The sequence below is a fragment of the Engraulis encrasicolus genome, chromosome 17 (assembly GCF_034702125.1).
Source record: "Engraulis encrasicolus isolate BLACKSEA-1 chromosome 17, IST_EnEncr_1.0, whole genome shotgun sequence".
Taxonomy (NCBI): domain Eukaryota; kingdom Metazoa; phylum Chordata; class Actinopteri; order Clupeiformes; family Engraulidae; genus Engraulis; species Engraulis encrasicolus.
Window position 1 is genome coordinate 21195009 of NC_085873.1, and position 18552 is coordinate 21213560.

General features: G+C 44.7%; 1 protein-coding gene across 4 annotated transcripts; it reads right to left on the bottom strand.

The window, feature by feature from the left end:
* Positions 1 to 21: 21 nt before the first annotated feature.
* On the bottom strand, positions 22 to 18552 carry dcun1d3 (defective in cullin neddylation 1 domain containing 3). 4 transcript variants are annotated; one of them, XM_063221946.1, is made up of 4 exons: positions 18217 to 18552; positions 16286 to 16361; positions 14862 to 15511; positions 22 to 4282 (listed from the first exon to the last, which is right to left on the bottom strand). In XM_063221946.1, exons 3-4 carry the CDS (start codon positions 15383 to 15385, stop codon positions 3676 to 3678), a joined length of 1131 nt encoding a protein of 376 aa, XP_063078016.1. In that variant the 5' UTR covers positions 15386 to 15511; positions 16286 to 16361; positions 18217 to 18552; the 3' UTR covers positions 22 to 3675. The 4 variants fall into 4 exon arrangements, with proteins under 4 accessions (XP_063078016.1, XP_063078017.1, XP_063078018.1 ...); XM_063221947.1 differs by lacking the exon at positions 18217 to 18552 and adding an exon at positions 16474 to 16563; XM_063221948.1 differs by lacking the exon at positions 18217 to 18552 and adding an exon at positions 16478 to 16557.

Genomic DNA, 18552 nt, shown 5'->3' on the forward strand with positions numbered 1-18552 from the left:
AAAGGACAGACAAGCAAGGGATAACATTTTGTGGTCCACAGTCCACACCATTTTTATTCGTTATAAATCATTGCATTTTTATATAAAAACCAGACGAAGGAGAAGTGAAATGAAACCACTGTAAATGTAAAATGTAAACCGCAAAAAAAAAAAAAAAACCTGATCACAGCAAGCACCTTCCACACACAATCACACGTCTGGTCACAGGCATCCTCGTAAATCACAAACTGCAAGCTGTAAAGGGGAGGGAGGGCTGAGAGAAGGCAGAGGATACAGCCACATAAGAGGAGGAGGAGGAGGAGGAGGAGGAGAAAGAAAAGAGAATGGAGGCTAAAAGACAAAAGAATGAGGATCCCTGTGAGATTCGAGTGTGGCAACAGAAGCCAACGAGTGCCAGTCTAATTCACACACATGCGCACGCACGCACAGACTCTCTCTCACACACACACACACACACACACACACACACACACACTGCTTTTGCAGCTAACACCTGCATGCTTTCTCCAAACATTCAGCATCAGCAACACTTTTTTTTCTTACTGCAACACAGGGCCCTTATATCGTTGTGTGTGTTCCCATTACTAGTTTATTATGTAGTAGGCAGCATATTCCCTTCTTCATTATTATTAAATATTACCTAAAGTACTTCCTTAAGAGGTCAAAAGCGTGCGACAGAGATTGTGCGCAAATCAAACTACCACCTCCTGTCCTTTCCTTTTCTAATGTCGTTAATGGCCAAAGATTTTATTCAACATCTTGCAAAAACACAATTCAAAAGGTCACTCTCTTTTACAATCCAAAATTTGGATGGGGCAGAAGCCACCCCCAAATGTCACGCTGTGCTTGTTGACCAGGGTTAGGGGAAACAATTGCACAGACAAAGGGGCCCAAGACAACAGGAAAGGACAGGAGAACATACTTTGACTTGTATACACTGTGAAATGCAGAAAAGGGATTTACCTGGTCCAAAATAAACTTCCCCTTTCAGTCCAAAAAAAAAAAAAAAGCCTCACATTCCACAGATTCATTTGATGTCACCACACCACATTTAAGAGTCTTGAGAAAAGCATGTCAGTCATTCCAAAGACCATTGTCCTATCTAACAGAGGGGGTCATTTTTTGGAGAAATTAAAGAATACATACATCTGAACACCTTTGATGCTTTAGAGCAGTGATTCTCAAAGTGTGGTCCGGGGATCACTGGTGGTCCACGTCAGAGTTTAGGTGGACCACAAGGGGATTTCTACTTTTCCAAAATGAGCAGTAGGTTATATTTGCAACATAATTACAAACAATTAATACAAATTAAAATAATAAGAAGTAAGTCTTATTATGTAAATGTGAATGTGAATGTAAATGTGGGGGGAGTGGTCCTCGGTCCGAAAAGGTTGAGAAACACTGCTTTACAGATTACCAGTTAAGATTCTGTGAATTCCACAATAATACTTTTCAGGGATTTTTTGCGGGCAGAAAAAAATTCAGCCGGGCAACATAGTGCTTTGGTAGTACAGTGACAACGCCTCTCGAGGGCATGTGCTCAGACCAACAGAGAACCGCGCTGGTGCCTAATCCCACACCTAATCTCAACCCTACTGATGTCTTCACGCTGGAAATCGGACTATTTGGGAACCAGAAAGTTTGGTTTGCATGGCAAATCGAAAAATACTTTTCCAGCAGAAAAATACTTTTCCAAATATAGAGATGTCTGCAGGTTGATCTGGGTGGGTCTCACGTGCAGTATGGACCCGGATCGGTCACTGCAAAGCACTACGGCAACTGTTAACGGTTACCTGAAACTGTGAAAAGTTGTCTGGTCATACCACAACAGTTGGCTACCCAGCTGTGAGAGCCACAGGGATTGGTCAGATCTAATTGAAATAGTTGTGACATTTATTTCCAATTTTGTTCTGCTCTGACCACTGTGGGTTGTGACACCTGGGTGGTTGAAGAAGCCACATTACTTGGCAACACGGGCACCAGCACGGTTCAGGGCCCCATTTCTTGACAGCATTGTTACTAACCAGTTAGCAACTTACTAGGTTTCCAATGGGAAATCGGATTGCAACCAAGTAAGTTGCTAACTTAGCGACGATGTTGTTGAGAAATGCACCCGATGGACCGCATGAAAACAGTTAGATGGGGCGGGTGGCAGGGGATCAGGTCATCCCGATATCGCTGTATGTCTGACATCTCTGTATGCGTGTTTCTCAATCTCGTTGCAGCAGCGGAGGGCTATTTTCTTTTCTGCTCCACAGTTCCACTCCAGGGGTGTGTTTCCTCAAAACTGTAGTTGTTAGCCAGTTCGCAACTTGGGTCGTTGCCAACGGGAAATTGCATTGCAAACAACAAAGTAGCTAATGTAGTTAGCATTAGCAATTGTGGTTTCGAGAAATGCACCCCAGAACGGCTCATTTCTGCTGAATCAATTTTGCAGTCGAAGGCGGCCTGACAACGACTCTGGGCATCTCATTGGACAGGCATTAAGGTCAGGGCACTAATATTGTCTTGAATGATGTTGCGAAAGGGGGGGGGATAAAATCATCAATAGTAATAACTTTGAGGATAAAAATATGGTTGTGACTTCATTCATGAATTCAACTGTGCCTGTGGGAGCTGATTTTTTTTTTTGGTATCGAAATGGTTTAAGGATACCCTCTTGTGCAATGCTTTTTAAGGCTGACAACAAGCAAAGCCCCCAATGTTCATCATCGTCCTCATACCCTGCATGTCTTTTCTCTGTTGAACTTCCAGTTCCATCACTCCCCCACGTGACGGCACGTTGTCAATCTCTCCCTAGTCTCCTCTCCCCCTGGCTAGTGGCTACACTCCTCTCCTCTCCTCTCCTCTCCTCTCCTCTGTGGGATCATTTCATCCTCAAGGTTTCTCGTGGTGTGTGCTGGTTTGCTTGTGATTGGTGGCATCACTCGTTTCCTCGCTTGGGGAGAAAAAAATTGTGAGCGAGTGAAACCTGTAAAATTGCGTAACCCACTTAAGACAATGTTTTCCTTTTCCTTTTGTCACACCAACACACACTCGCGCACACGCACACACACACACACCTTGCACTGCAGGCAGCATAAATGAAAGTAGTGAACCCGGGTTGGGGGGTTTGGAGGTTGCCAGTGGATGACAAGATTGTGATGCTACTACTTGTACTACAGCCGATGGACACGGTCACTCTTTCTCTCTCTCTTTCTCGTTCTCTCTTTCACTCTCTCTCTATTTCTCTTTAACAGCCACATGGGGTGTCAGCTGGGGTGGCGTGCTCAAGAACGTGGGGGTCCTGAACGGTGGGGGTTAACTCTCCAAAAAAAAAGCCCAAAAAAATGTTGAATACCAAAAAGAAACAATCATTTTTTCAAACAAAATAAAACAATAAGTTAAATAGAAGTGCTTTAAAAAATAAAAAAAAATCATGTCATTACAGAGCCCTTTCAATAAAAACACAAGAACGGGGTGAGGGAGGAGGGGCCAAGAGGCAGAGGGGGTGGGTGGAGTCATCATCAGCCTCCACAAAAGCAGCCAAAAAATCATAATAATAATAATAATAATATTAATAATAATAATAATGGTGAAATATAGATGGGTAATGAAACAGTAATACTCATATCCACCAAGGCCATCGACGTTATATTGGGTTCATATCCCAGCATGCTTCACCAGGCACGCGAGTCAGTGAGTTGAGGAAGTAGTCCAGCCCTGTGTGGCGCCCGCCTCAGAGGAGCAGTCTGTCAACGCGGAGGCAGAGCCAGCGCAGTCCACCATCGCCGACGCCTCCTCCCCATCCCCCTCCTGTCCTCCTTCCCTCCGTCTCTCCTCTTCCTCCTGCTCCTCCTCCTCCCTCGCTCTCTGCTCCTGTTCCCTGCGCCTCCGCTCCGTCTCCCACTCCACAAAGGAGTCAAAGAGGCTCGGCCAGGCCTCGTCCTCGCTGTAGTTGCTCAGGTCCGAGCCGATGCTCTGCGTGAAGTTCAGGAACATGTTCCAGGTGTCGCGCGAGATGCCGCGCACGCCGCACGGGTTCTCCGACAGGAAGTCCAGCCAGCGCTCCAGCACGGCCGGCGTGTCCTGCGTGAAGACCAGGCGCCACAGGGCCACGGCGATGCCGCGCTGCAGCGAGCGCTGGCCCTCGTCCACGTCCAGGCCGAACTGGAAGGTGAAGCGGTACAGGTCCTTGAAGCTCTCCTCCCCGCGCGCCTCCTCCATCATGGCCGAGAAACGCCCGCAGATCCCCTCCAGGCTGTCCGCCTTGATGGCACGGCAGCCCTCCACAAACTCTTTCCTGTCGAGAAAAACAACAAACAAAGAGGTTTGTTTATTTCACACATGCATTAAAACACTATCAGAGGCCAGAGGACATGCAATGACATTACAGTTGTATTTAATGGTGTGGCAGTCTTCCACAAACTCTTTCCTATCGACGGAAACAAAGATCTTATTTCACACCCATAAAAACACCATGAAAGGGGAACGAACATACAATGACATCACAGTGGTCTTTATAAGCACAGTAGCTGTCCACAAAGTCTTTTCTGTCAAAAACAAGTTCGACAGACAGACAAAGATGCTTCAATCTATGCATTGCCGCCTTGTGGACGCAGGAGGGAATTACAATTTAAAGAATGCGTTTCAGATGGACGGACAGACAGATAGACGGACATACCCTCTTATAGAGACGCTGGGACGCATCTAAAAACACCCAGATGTTAATTCATTTCACACATGCATAAAAATACTATGAAAGGCCAACGAACATGCAACGAGGGGCAAAAGAGAAACAGATGGAATGTACAAAAATGGGAAGGACAAAAACTCGACAAAACAGGAAGAGATAATCAGAGAAGAAAAGAGGAAGAGCAAAAAAACGCATATCTACCGGTATATGTGAGGAGGAGCAGAGCTAAACAACTCTTAATTGATCTTCCATCAATCCAATCATTTTGATTTCTCACACACCAACGGTGAACCACTTAGGTCCGCAACCTTACCGGCAGAATTGTTCTTTTCATACCTGGCTGGTTGGTCTAGCCTCACACCATAAGGCATAAGTGCCATGAGTGTGCTCACGGTACCCCTAGTGGTCCGCTATATCCCTGGTTGGAAATTACTGCCATAGGTGGATATTGTGTCAAGAATATGACCTGTACAAGTACAATTGTCTACGCAAGCGTGGACTTAACATGACATGACAACGCAGCTTGAACACTAAACATTGGTCCCACAGCTTTGCCTATAGTACAGGCTCAGACTAAACATTTCATAATATTAAAGTCTAGCTTGCTAATCCATCACTACTAATGCTCAGCTATGGTCTACATTACTGATCCAGAGCAGAGGAAACTAATCTGACGGACTGTCAACACTGCGGTGCAGTCATGTTGTGATATGGTCCAGACTCCTTATGGGGAAACGCTGTCTCCGGCATCATCCATCTACCAAATCACTTTATCTTTATTTTCTGTAGTCATAGAACACCAGTCTACTGTATAGAGACCAATTCAATGGAATGAGCTAAGAGGGAGCAGTCTGGATACGTTGTCAGACCCAATCTGGTCATACACAGAACACAACCCAAGACACAAAAAAAAGATACAGTTCACAGAAAGACAATTGCAATCTCTTAAAGGTAGTGTCATTTTTTGTAAAATAGTATTACATATAAAAAAGATTTTTTCCCGATGTATATTTAACACCACCATAACTGTATAAGTATTCAAATATCTCTTGGAAATAGTCGCCCGTCATCTTAAGCAGCAAGACCTATAAATATTAGTTTCATTACTGAGTAAATATTCATGAAAATTGTGAACTGGGCAGCATTTTGAAAGTAAATGACTATAAAATTACACAATCTACCTTTAAAAAAGATCTGAACCATCACTGCAATACCAGTATGCTAGTCTTTTGAGCTGAAAATCAGGCATGAGACTCAGCTGACCTTAAACAGCTCAGACTCTTCCCCAGTACATACACACACACAGACACACTTCACTGGTCTCCTTGGAGAGTCAGTAAACATGGATAGGAAACCTTGCCAAGGTAAAGCCATTACACGTAACAGAATACATCAATTCAACTCAAAACTGGCTATTTGAAGAAAAGCTGTGGTGTGAATAGTCACATAGCTTACATAAATAGCTACAGTACATTGGCGGACATAATGCACCCAACCAAGTATGTGTTTGCGCAAAACAGCCCAGCTAGGAAATAATCCCATGCATTTTTAACTACAAAAAATGGCGCATGTTGAAGGGGGGGAAGGATCTGCACACTGAAGCAATGTTTCGATCATCAAGATGCCCGGGGAAGATATATGATCGAAACGCTGCTCCCAATAAATTAAGTCTTTTGCAAGCAGTGTGCAGACACCCCACGCCTCCCCTTCAACAAAAAACCCAAAACAAAACAATAAGTATAACCCAATAACCCAAGAGATGGAAACGAAGAACTCTTTATAATCTACGAGGGCCTGGACCCAATGCATGATATTATGGCGGCTGGACACACTATTTGTCCAACAATATTAGAGTTCACCAAACTGTAAGTAGATATCAGCACAACACAATTTCCGCTGCTCCACTGGGCAGTTGGTTTTCTATACAATGTTTTCACAAAGGAAACAAGATGTGAAGTGAGCTGCCAGCAACAAGAAAAAAATCTAACTGCTGTGAAGGAACAGTAGGAGTCAAGATGTGACAGAAATGGATGCAGATAGAGCCCTGGATACTGAGGACTCAAACACACACACACACACACACACAAAACAAAATAAATGAAAGAAGGCGTTGACTGCCGGCTGCTAAAGCACACATTTCACGCCCACTCGCCACACAAACACATTTACCCAGAGAGCCCAGAGCCTGACCGCATGTAGTGGCTGAGTCAGAGCAGACAGACAGTGAAACCGTGAGGTCTGTCTGTCGGCACAGCTGCCGCCTACGGGCTCTACAACCTCTACATCAGGGGGTGTTGGGGAGCCCTGGGGGGGGGGGTGTGTGTGTGTGTGTTGAGAAGTATACAGCTGAGAGGGGGCGGGGCTTAGCTGTCATTGTCAAATCAAAGTGTCAAAATCAAATGCAATCGTTTCATAGGATTCAATGATAATTGCTCGCTTGTAACTAGAGGTAGCATCACCAGACTAAGAGAATGGCTGAAAGAAGAGAGGAGAGTTATGACCCAATCATCTGAGGAGAGCTGTAAAATGAGCTTATTTCCAGAAATGGTACAGTATCGCTTTAAGATCAGGCTACAGTGAAAACAAACACCACCTGCTCCTTCCTGTAAGGACTGTAAGATAACGGGACTGCCATACAAAAAAAATTGAAGAGTTTATTTGCAAAACGGTGAATCCACCATTTTTGACTTTTGCATTTTATTATTGAACATTACTGTAGCCTATGTGTGAATTCTTGACATTCAAATATTTTGAGAACATAAGATACTTTTTCAACCTACATAAAATGCAGTTTGCATTTGAATGCCCAGTACAAAAATGTCAATTTCCCAACATTCTACAAAATGGAGATACACGGTTTTGCAAATAAACTCTTCAATTGTACAGTTAGGGTCCCTTTACTTTATTGGGCTAAAAACATGCAGGAAGATGAAACACTTTGTATTAGGGATGCACCGATACCGATACTGGTATCGGTATCGACTCCCGATACTGCTCATTATACTCGTACTCGTACTCGTCAAGCACTTACCGATACCAGCTACGAGTACTACTATTACTCAAAACAATGCAAAATCTTGTCATGTTCTGTGGACTTGAAATCAGCATGGAAAAAAGTGCCACCTCATACATTTACTAATATTTAAATCTACATGGAAATGGACAATAAAAATATCACAGGCGGAAAAAAATAAAGGCCATGCATTTATTTTCATTGTATTTTGGTGGTAAAAGGTATCGGTATCGGTACTCGGTATCGGCAAGTACACACATTAAGGTACTCGTACTTGTAACGGTTTTCAAAAAAGTGGTAAGATATCGGTGCATCCCTACTTTGTATATTGCTGTTAAGTCAAGTCAGCTGTTCTCTCCCCTTTCACAGGTCAGTGCCCACCTGTTGGTGTGAGCCCCAACACACACAAACCAGAATGTGCCAAGTAATGGCACATGAAAGCACATCGAACCGGACAGGGTCGGATTAACGCACAGGCTAGATATGGCTGCAGCCTAGGGGCCCCCCACCTGCCAAGGGGCCCACAATTGGGCAAAAGTAAAACATTTCAGAATTCTGACAAGATACTAGCCTGGTAAACCAGCGCCAACCGTTGGACGCTGGAAAAATGTCAGCTGCGAGTGGGTCTGGCCTCGGATCTGAGAACATTTTGAACACTGTGCCCTGAGTCTGCTTTGAATCAAAGATTTTGCTTTGAATCAAAGCAACACCGTTGGGAAAGCACATCAACAGCAAAGATCGCCGATTGGTCAGAGCGCCGGCACGGTTTGAAAAAACAACAGGTTGTTCTCATCAACAATCTTCGGAGGTATCATTCATCGGGGCCAGACTAAATTACTCCGGTGTCACATTTAGGCTGGTTTATCAGGCTAACAAGATACCATATTGAAAAAAAGCATCTGCTATGTTTAATACAGTTGGTAGACCATGGGTAGATAGTTAATTGACACAGTGTATGTAAATGTGTTGTGAGATCTGCCTTCCAGGGTGGGGGGCTTTAGCAACCTGCAGCCTGGGGCCCCCCGGCCGTCTAAAGCCGGCTCTGGGATCAGGCCATCCCACACCTGTAAGGGTCGTGACACCAAACGGCCTCTAAAATGCTTTGCCACTCCAGAGAGCAGCTAGGGGACAACTAACCAACTACATACATGCCTTTAGTTCCACGTCTGTGGACACAATCATGCCTTCTGATATGCTTGTCAAAAGGCAGAGTGTGTGTTACTTTAGTAACTTAAGTATATTCAGAATTAATGCTGCCCATTCACAAATTCCATCTTTTTCATGAATATTAACTCCCACCATCAAGTTTGGAAAAGTACACTTTTCAAAGATTAATGTGAATCTTTTTCATGTTATCATTTTTAATAACTAGACATAAACAACTTTGTCTGCAAAAACCTACACGGGTCAGATCAGACCAATATTCATGAAAATGATCAACATTTGTGAATGGCCAGCGAACATGGAAATGAACTACAAAAAATACACACTGGACCTTTAAGAGAATCAAAGCAACATGCGATGGTAACAGTAGAAAAAGTAACCATAACTCACTGACAGTCAAAATTATACAGTGTAAGTGACACAGCAACTTGTCTTACTTGGGGGCTACACTAATGAGCCTATTAACCCATTGTGTCCTGGAGACACATATACGCTGTATTCAGGATTTTGAGATTTGAGCTGTTTTATTAAATATGTGGGTATGTTAGAGCTGAATGATGCAATATAAAATATAATATAAAATATAAGGCAAGAGGAGGGTCTTGCCTTTTAAGTAACTCATGTCATGTTTGTATGTGCTTCGGAGGCTGAGATATTTAGGATTTAATAGGCAGCAGAGGGCACCCTTTCCCAAAAAGGGCTTAGGACAAAATGGGTTAAATAGATGAAACAGACTAACACTCTTTTTAACAAGCTTTTTAGATGCGTCCCAGCATCTCTATAAGAGGGTCTGTCTGTCCGTCCGTCCGTCCGTCCGTCCGTCCGTCCGCCTTCAAATGTGTCTGAAACGCTTTCATTAAATGTGTCTGAAACGCTTTCATTAAATTGTTCCTTCCTGTGGCCACAAGGCGGCAGACTTGCCATTTTGGACCGGAGCGAATGCGTGCAAGCATAGCCTTTCTATACTAAACCGGATGCTAACGTTGGCGAAAAGTAGCCTAGCCACAGGCTAACTGACAAACGTGAGGCCAACAACTCAGCCGATCGTGATGTACGCCACAAATAGACCAATCGACCTCATATTTAGACACTACAATGTTGATTTCTGCCTTCGATTTTCATCAGTTAAGAAATCTAGCGTCGGATTAACACATTATTAAGGTAGTAAAGCGAGTTGCCGCCATGTTTGTTTTCCAGAATCCAGTAGAGAGCTCACGTGCAGCATTCTGGGTAATTGAGTTTCACGTTATTATAATGCAGACAATGCGTGTTTTTTAAAAAAAATGCAGTGAGTTTAAAAAATCAAACCAACTGCCATTTGGAAGGGCAATGGTGCTTTTCGTTGCGCTCAGAGAGAGTACAGGAGAGAACGCGTCTTTCGTAATTGCTTTGCAGTCGTGTGCATTTGATAAACTCTGGCACGGAAGTTCACTGCTTTGTGCCTTGACGGTGAAGCTGGTATTGAAAAAAAGTCCATAATTCAAGGGTCAACCCATAAGCGCATGATTCACCCAAACGGTTATATTTATTTATTATTTGTCGATGTTTAGATTCTTTCCCACATGCACATAATGCTGAAATGGCGTGATACTAAAGGTTGTTATAGGCCTAATAAATGTCTGGTAATTTGTAATGTAGCCTATTTCATCTAGGCTATGTGAAATTTCAAATCATAGCCTATGGTTCTTTTCCAAATCCAAGAATGATGATAAGCTTATTATACCCTAAACTGCAAAAAAAAAGCCATGTCTCGCCATTTTGCTGCCTTGCTGCCTGCCACAATATTTGGAGTGTCCATGATGACCAATAAACAAAAAGTACATCCTCGGGGGGCGTTGACAGGCTAGGAGGAGGCCAGAGGGGCGTTTGGGGGGAAAAATGGCATAGTTGGAACTGGCATAGAGGGACGCATCTGTTGTCCGCCTGTCGGCCTTGTTAAACACAATACCAGGCCGTACCGTGGCTCTAACGGTAGGGCACTGGGCTGCTACACCCGTAACACAAGTTAGATTCCGGCCTAGGTCCTTTGCCGATCCTTCCCAGTCTCTTTCTCTCTCCCTACTCGCTTCCTGACACATTCTCACTGTCCTGTCACGAAAATAATAAGCAAAGCAAAAAAAAAAACCCACAGGGCTGTTCTACAGTCTTCACCTGTCTAATTTGCTTCCACATATTGGAAATAAGATGCGTGGGAACTACAGGAGTGAGTACCATCATGAGCCAATGAAACTTACACCTGTGAAACATCAAGAATCTGGGAAAGACATCTCACATGGTAGGTTACATTCAGGGATCTAAATTAACACCTGCCAACCGGCCAAATGCTGGTGAAAATTATGTTTGGCAGGAAGAAAAAAATAATAATTACTAGCCACTTTTACCCATTAGTGAGTGTGAGTTTGGCAAGTTATATCAATATCTACTAATTATTTTGGCTGGTGATGGAAAAAACTTAATTTTGAGTCCTGTTCACATGAACTGCAACATAGCTGACACACTGAAGTTTTTCACACAAATTGTTGCATGGTTACACACACAAACAATTCACACTTTTTACTGAATCTCAGACAGAGCAACTACAGTGCAAAGATGCTGCAGACCAGGACCCATTTCTCAAGGCTACCGGTTGTGAAACAACATCACTGCCATACTTAAAAACTGGAATCTACTGACATGCATTGTGGAGGCGTGTAGAGGTGTGTGTGTGTGTGTGTGTGTGTGTGTGTGTGTGTGTGTGTGTGTGTCTGTGTGTCTGTGTGTCTGTGTGTTTGTAGATTACTTCTTAACAGTACAACATGAAAGCCCAAGCCCAGCTGGGAAACTACAACTCCCATCGTCATTGTGACACACCACTCCACAACACACAAGTGCACTCAGCGAAATTGCATTTATGCCTTATGCCGTGCAAGGGGCAGTCCCCAATGGCACCCCGAGGAAGCAGTGAGGATGGGGAACAGCACTGGTTAATTACTCCCCCCACCAACCTGCCGGGTCGGGAGTCGAACCAGCAACCTTTGGGCTACAAGTCTGACGCCCTAACTGCTTACCCATGACTGCCCTAAAGCAACATCAATGCCATACTTCAGAACAGGAATACCAATATGCATGGTGGAGGCGTGTGTGTGTGTGTGTGCAGATGACTCATCAACAGTACTACTAGATGATAAATTGACCTCATGATAAATTGCACGCAACAAATGATTACAAAAAATCTATCACGCCTGTCTCTCCTAATGGAGGGCTGCCAGTGGTATCAGGGCAAGTCCAGTCAATCACGCCCAGCCACAGGCAGAACTGGCAACACATCCAGGGAAGCGAGGAGAGGAGAGGAGAGAGAAGGTCTTTGCCTCAACAGATCAAATATCCTGAAAACCAGACTTGAGGCTCTGATTAGCAAAAAGCAAAAAAAAGGGAAATTAAATAGAGCTATTATATAGAGCTCTTGTTTTGCTTTTGCTTTTAGTTTTTCAATGTTCTATACATAGGTTCTAAATTTTGTTTAGAACCTGACTGCGCGAAACTATCTGCGCACAACTCAACCTCTGATTGTTGCAAACCGCTGTCGGTAAAAAACAATAGCGCATGGTTTGCTGCCAGTGTCTTGCCCCTCCTCATAACATTGTGTCAACATTCAGAACCCATGTATAGTGACAGGGGTTTCACACGTACGCTCTCTGGTTGGAAAAGCAGGAATTAACTTACCAATTTATCAGATTGAATCGTGTATGATGACTGAACAATACAAGGTGTGTGTTGGTAATGTACAGGTTTCAGGGAATCAGATCAATAAATCAGATATAAAAACGAATGCCTGGCCATCACAACCCTAAATACTGACATACTAACACACTGAATCTACATTCTTTATTTCTCTGACACTTGAATGGGCAACATCAACAAGTTAACCCAAGTAGCTTCAATGTTGTCAGAATGTCCTCAAGTTCTGGAAAAAAACTCCTGAATGTCTGAAAGAACATCGGAGAGGACATGAAACATGATGTGTGCAGACTCCCATCACTAGGACAGAAAGTCACACGCTGTAAGGACTTACTGAAAGTCAAACGAAATCTGATCACCCACTTTGTGCCCAAAGTCAAAAACTTTTCAATGGCATCTTCATGACTCATTTGGAATCAAAATCTGCTTATTTATATAACTTAAATATATTTATATATCTATAAATCCGTCATTTATACTGACTCTTCATTCTGAAATAACTATAATAGTAAAAAAAAGTAATCATAAACCATCTCGTATAATTAAAAATATTGAGGGCTGATATGCGCTATACTATAAGAGGCATGATGTTGATGTTTGATTCATGAGTTTGGTCTAGGCTGAAAAATGAAAATATGCAGACTTCACATGGCGGTGCATTTTTGCTGTGTGGCTAGTCTGCACTGGATTGTGTGCTGGTTCGCCGTGTTGGCCTGACCCATCCTTTGGTAAACACTTGCAAGTTGCACCTTATCTCAACTCAAGGTGCGGTATCACAACAAGCCCCTTCTTGATGGAGCAGCAGCAGCGCTGATCGCTAGAACACCTGGGGTGAGTTTCTCAACAAAGTCATTGCTAACTACTTTAGCAACTTGGCAGGTTGTAGAACAATTTGCCACTGGTTTCAAGCAACGGGGGCCTGAATAGAGCATTAACGTAAATGCTGATGTGTATAATTTAGCCATCAATTCTGCAGTGCAACGCTCTCCAGTCTCTATCAAGAATGAGCTTGTCGGGGTGAATCACACATAGGCAGCATGTGCCAAGGCATGTTGATAGGTGCGTTTGGCAAGGAAGGTGAATTATCACCACGGATGGATCATACAGGGCTATACAGCAAGCTCAGCTCCATCCGTCAACAGTTGAACATTTTTCGGGGGCGCTGTGCCGCAGCAACTAAGGAGCACATGAGAGCTTGCATGCCCAGGGAGAGTTATTTCCCAATCCTGCCCCATCTCTCTCTCCACAGTCACTTCCGATCTATCCTAACCTAAAAAAAAGTCATGCAGAATCACTATTCAATGCTGTGCTGGATGAGACCTCAACAATATGCCAAGTGGGAAAGTGACAATGGGATACTACCAATAAGAAATGTCGCAGAAGGGCATCACGTTCCATGCAGGGGCCTACATGAATACCAGCCAACCTGACAAACGCTGGTGACATTTCAGTACGCACCCTCCCTCTCCTTGTGAACTTGCACACGATGGCCTCCTAGAAGTTCCAGGCCAGCACCAAGACACGGAACTGGTGGAACCAATACAATGCCACAGAAGGGCGCTACGTTCTATGACTGATGACAGCGTCATTGCTAACGAGTTAGCAACTTAGTAAGTTGTCAATGGGAAATTGCATTTAACCTAGTAAGTTGCTAACTTAGTTAGCAACGATACCGTTGAGAAATGCACCCCTGGTTGCAGCCACCCATCCGCCATCCCTCACTCCCTCTCTCCCCTTGTAATCTTGCACATGGTGGTCGCCTGGAACCTCCAGGCCAGCACCAGGACGCCATACTAATGGTACAACAGTGTTCTCGAAACCCTGGATGCAACTACACCCGTTTAATCTCCTTCTACACCTGTGGTTTTCAACCTTTTTGAACAAACACCCCCTTGGCCGCATCACAACCCTCCCAAGGTCCCCTTGACCTCACCATAAGCCTGACAACACTCCTCTTAGTATATAAAAAAAACCAGATTGATGCTCCCCAATGGCAACTAAGCAACGCCCCCTTTCAGCTGTATCCTTCAACGCCCCCCCCAGAGCTCCCCAACACCCCCTGGGGGACTGTATTGCACCCGTTGATAAACACTATTCTACACACTGGAAATAAGATTCGTGGGAACTACAGCACTGAGTAGTAGTATCATGAGCCAATGAAATGTACACCTGTGAAACAACAAGAATCTGGGAGAGACATCTCAGATGGTAATTTGGATTACACGTTCTGCAACCTAGCTGGCACACAAGTTTTTCAAACAAATGCCCGTCCGCTCGCCCTCCCTCTCTCACCTTGTAAACTTGCACATGGTGGCCGCCTGGAACTTCCAGGCCAGCACCAGGACTCTGAACTCAGCCGGGTCGACGTGGAGGTCCTCGCAGAAGTGCTCCATGCCCTCCTCCAGGATGGCGTCCTCCTGCTCGTCCTTGTAGCGCAGGAACATCTCCTCGATCCTCCGCAGCGACACGCCTCCACCTCCTCCTCCCTCGCCCCCACCTCCTCTGTCCCCCCCTCCTCCTCCCCCGTCCGACCAGCAGCTGCCCTCCTCCTTGGGGTACTCGCCCCCGAGCAGCAGGGTGGACGGCGCCACTGGCGTCTCCACTGTCACGTCTGGAGGCGCCTTGGTGCCGTTGTTGACGGGCTCGGAGGAGCTCTTGGGGCAGGAGGAGTCATCCTTGTGGTGGCCGCCGCCTCCGCCGCCTCCTCCGCCTCCTCCTCCACCCTTCTTGTGAGACTTGCCGCCAGACTCCTTGTCTCCGCTCTTGCTGCCCAGAGAGGACGTGGGGTTCTTGCACTTGGTGACACACTGGCCCATGTCTCGCTCTCGCACCCGCACTCGTTCTCTTGCTCCCTCTATCCCCCTCTCTCGCCCTCCTTCTTCAGGTCTGCTCGTCTCCGTCTGCTCCCCGCTGACCAACGCTCCTCACCATGCCCTCAGGCCCTACACAAACAAACACACAATCACACACACCTTTAGCAAAATGCACATCTGTGATGACCAGTAAACATCCCTGCCCCAACTGCAGTTTGTCAAAAACTGGAAACAATTAACAGTAGGTTACCAACCATATACACTTTAACACAAATAAATAAACCCCGGGCTCCACCCACCTCCCCCTCAACATGATAATATAAAAAATACAATATTATCAGCACATACAATCAACAGGGCGGAAAAAACCTTCCATTCTGCTCACATCAACAACATCGGGACCAAGGTCTGCAACTATCAGTAGTACTCATGGAAATGGGATGAGAGTCGCTAGGGGAGACGCTTGCAGAACAGCTGACAGGCGCAGTGCTGCTGCTGTGAAGGAGCTGGACTTTTGCTGAGTCTATTGTTTCAAGGGGGCATCATCTTTGATTTTTGTGTGTTGATGTTTGTGTTTAATCCTTCCTTTCTCCATCTCCTTTATTACAGGCTGCGTGAATCAAGCCTGAGTTTCTTATCCTTATCAGGAAGCCAACAAGATTCCAAAATTCTCATTTTCAGCATGCTGTAATATGATAACCTCACAACAGTTATATTTTTTTCCATATCTTCTCTGCTCTGAAAAGCATGAAAAAAGGAAAAGAAATCTAAAACAGCAGACGTTTAACAGGACACAACACGATCAGGGTGTGAGCGGTGTGGCAATTGAAACGGCGAAAATCTGCCGATGTTTGCCACAGAGGATAATCCGATGATCATCATCATAAGGTGAAGAATACTCACCACGGCAACCTAATGATGGGCAGTAGTGTCATCTGAGAGAGAGCCATCTGGGTAACCTTGACATTCGCTGGGCTGCCTGTCACACACAAATAAACAAATATGTTTACGATGAGAAAATCTGACGCATCCTCTCATAAAGGCAAAAGAGAAAAAGAAATTAAAAAAAGAAATGGAAAAACCACACATACACACATAAGCATCAAAATGGGTGCGCATTAGGTGCTTCTTTGGATGAGACGCATTTTGCTTGTGGGCTGGAAATATGAGCTGCGTGGCCACTTGCTAGATCTCTGAAACCAAACACAGATGTCATTCAGACAACACTTTGCCCATTGATGGAACAATTCAGCTATACAAAAACACACAGAACACGACAGAGGGTTCAAAATGTAAGTTCATGAATGTATTTAACAGCAACTGCCCAATTAGTAAAAGTTGGCTTGTTCTATCCAACCTCCCTCAATATGAGCCATCAGGAAGCAGTATGTATGACTGGAAAGATTCTTTAGCAACAGAGTCAGATCCTTAAAATCCACTGGTAAAGTGTGGAGCAATCAGTGTCAGGGTGGGCAGGGGAGTGATTCATGTGATAAGACACAGCCAGGTCTCTCATCTCTCATGGCCTGCTGGCTATGATTCAATGGGGAAGATCATCAGCAGACCAGTGCAAAAGAGGAACTGTATTGTACGACTTCCCAAGAAATAAATACCAATACCAAAAAGTCAGACACAGGGAAAGCAGAGACTGGTGACGAGCCCATGATCCACTCCCTAATAGAGGAACATAGATACCTATATACAGGGCCCTACATTAACTTTTTCATCACTAGCCAAACACACACTCACTCACTGATGGGTCAAAGTGGCTAGAAAGTTAGGCTTTTCTATCGGCCAAACTGAAATTTCCACAGCATTTGGCCGGTTGGCTGGTGTGAATTAAGAGCCCTGCCTAGATATACAAAATCGTATCCACTGCGAGGATGTCTACAGGGGACATGTCCGGGCAAGATACGTCACACGTAGGACTAGGACGTGCAAGTTGTCGGGTCGGGACACCGGTGCTCAGGTTTTGCAGCACGTTTGTTAACGGGGAAACGTGGCCCCAGAGTATGGACTGTGAGCTCTTTCAAAATTGTACCTTCCCCAAAGCAACATTTGATCTCACCTCACCAGGCGGTGAGCACAGCGTCGGAATAGGGTTAGGTAACGTTACTGTATCTAGCTAAATTATCCATGACTACAGAGGCGTTGCACCGGTGTTGGGTGTTTTTGCCGTGTCGGCCCCTAGCCATCTTGGTCAAACACTAAACTTGTTAGGGATGTGGTGGCAGTAAGCAAAAATAAGGGATGCTGGCAAGTTCGACTAACTGCACTAATTAAGTTCCTTGCCAAACTCGCAGCTAACTGCATGGCCACTTGATGCTACTTTCGCGAACACCAGCATATTTTTAATTCCCCGTCAGCCAGCCAACCACAAAACCAGCGGTTTTGCTGCTAACTAAGGTTAACCTAGCCTAGCCCACTTCTGCTACTGTTCAATAGACTCGAACTAGCTTGCGACGTGCCTAGAATGTCATTAAACCACAATACAACTTTTTGACAATGAGATCGCAACACTTCAAATACAATTGGACAGATCAAACGCCCATTTTACAATATCAAACCAACTAGAAGGGGAAAAGACTCCCTCAGCATTGAGCCTGACACTCAGCTGAATACAATAAGACAAACCGCTAATGATAGACTCGAATGCCCACTTAGCGAGCTAGATAGCTAGGATACATCTGTAGCAAGCTAGAGCTAGCTTTGGTGACTACACCTATGCAGTTGTTAAAAGTTGAAGACGCGAAAGTGATATGAAAAGTTGGGACGACAGCTTGGCCAACATCAGTGTTCACTGGGATTACGTCCATTTCGTGCCACTGCCTTACCTGTTAAATCTCAATGTGTATTTCCACGTAATTCGCGATCATCACTTCAGCCGTAGTGAGTTCCACTGCTAGACAACGACAAATCAGCCCTGTCGTATTTAGCTAGCAACATAGATACAAGTAGCTAGCTAACATGTTAGCTACACACAAAACCTTACGTTATTAGCATAGGCTCGGCAAAACGGAACGTTTAACTGTGATAGAGGGTGTCTATTCTTTGGAACAGTCAAGTCGACCTCAGAAAAAGCGTACAGAACATATTTCAGAATTAACTGTTTCTTTGTGTTCCTCCTATCCTCTTAGTCATTGAGTGGACATTATGGGAATTTTCCCCGC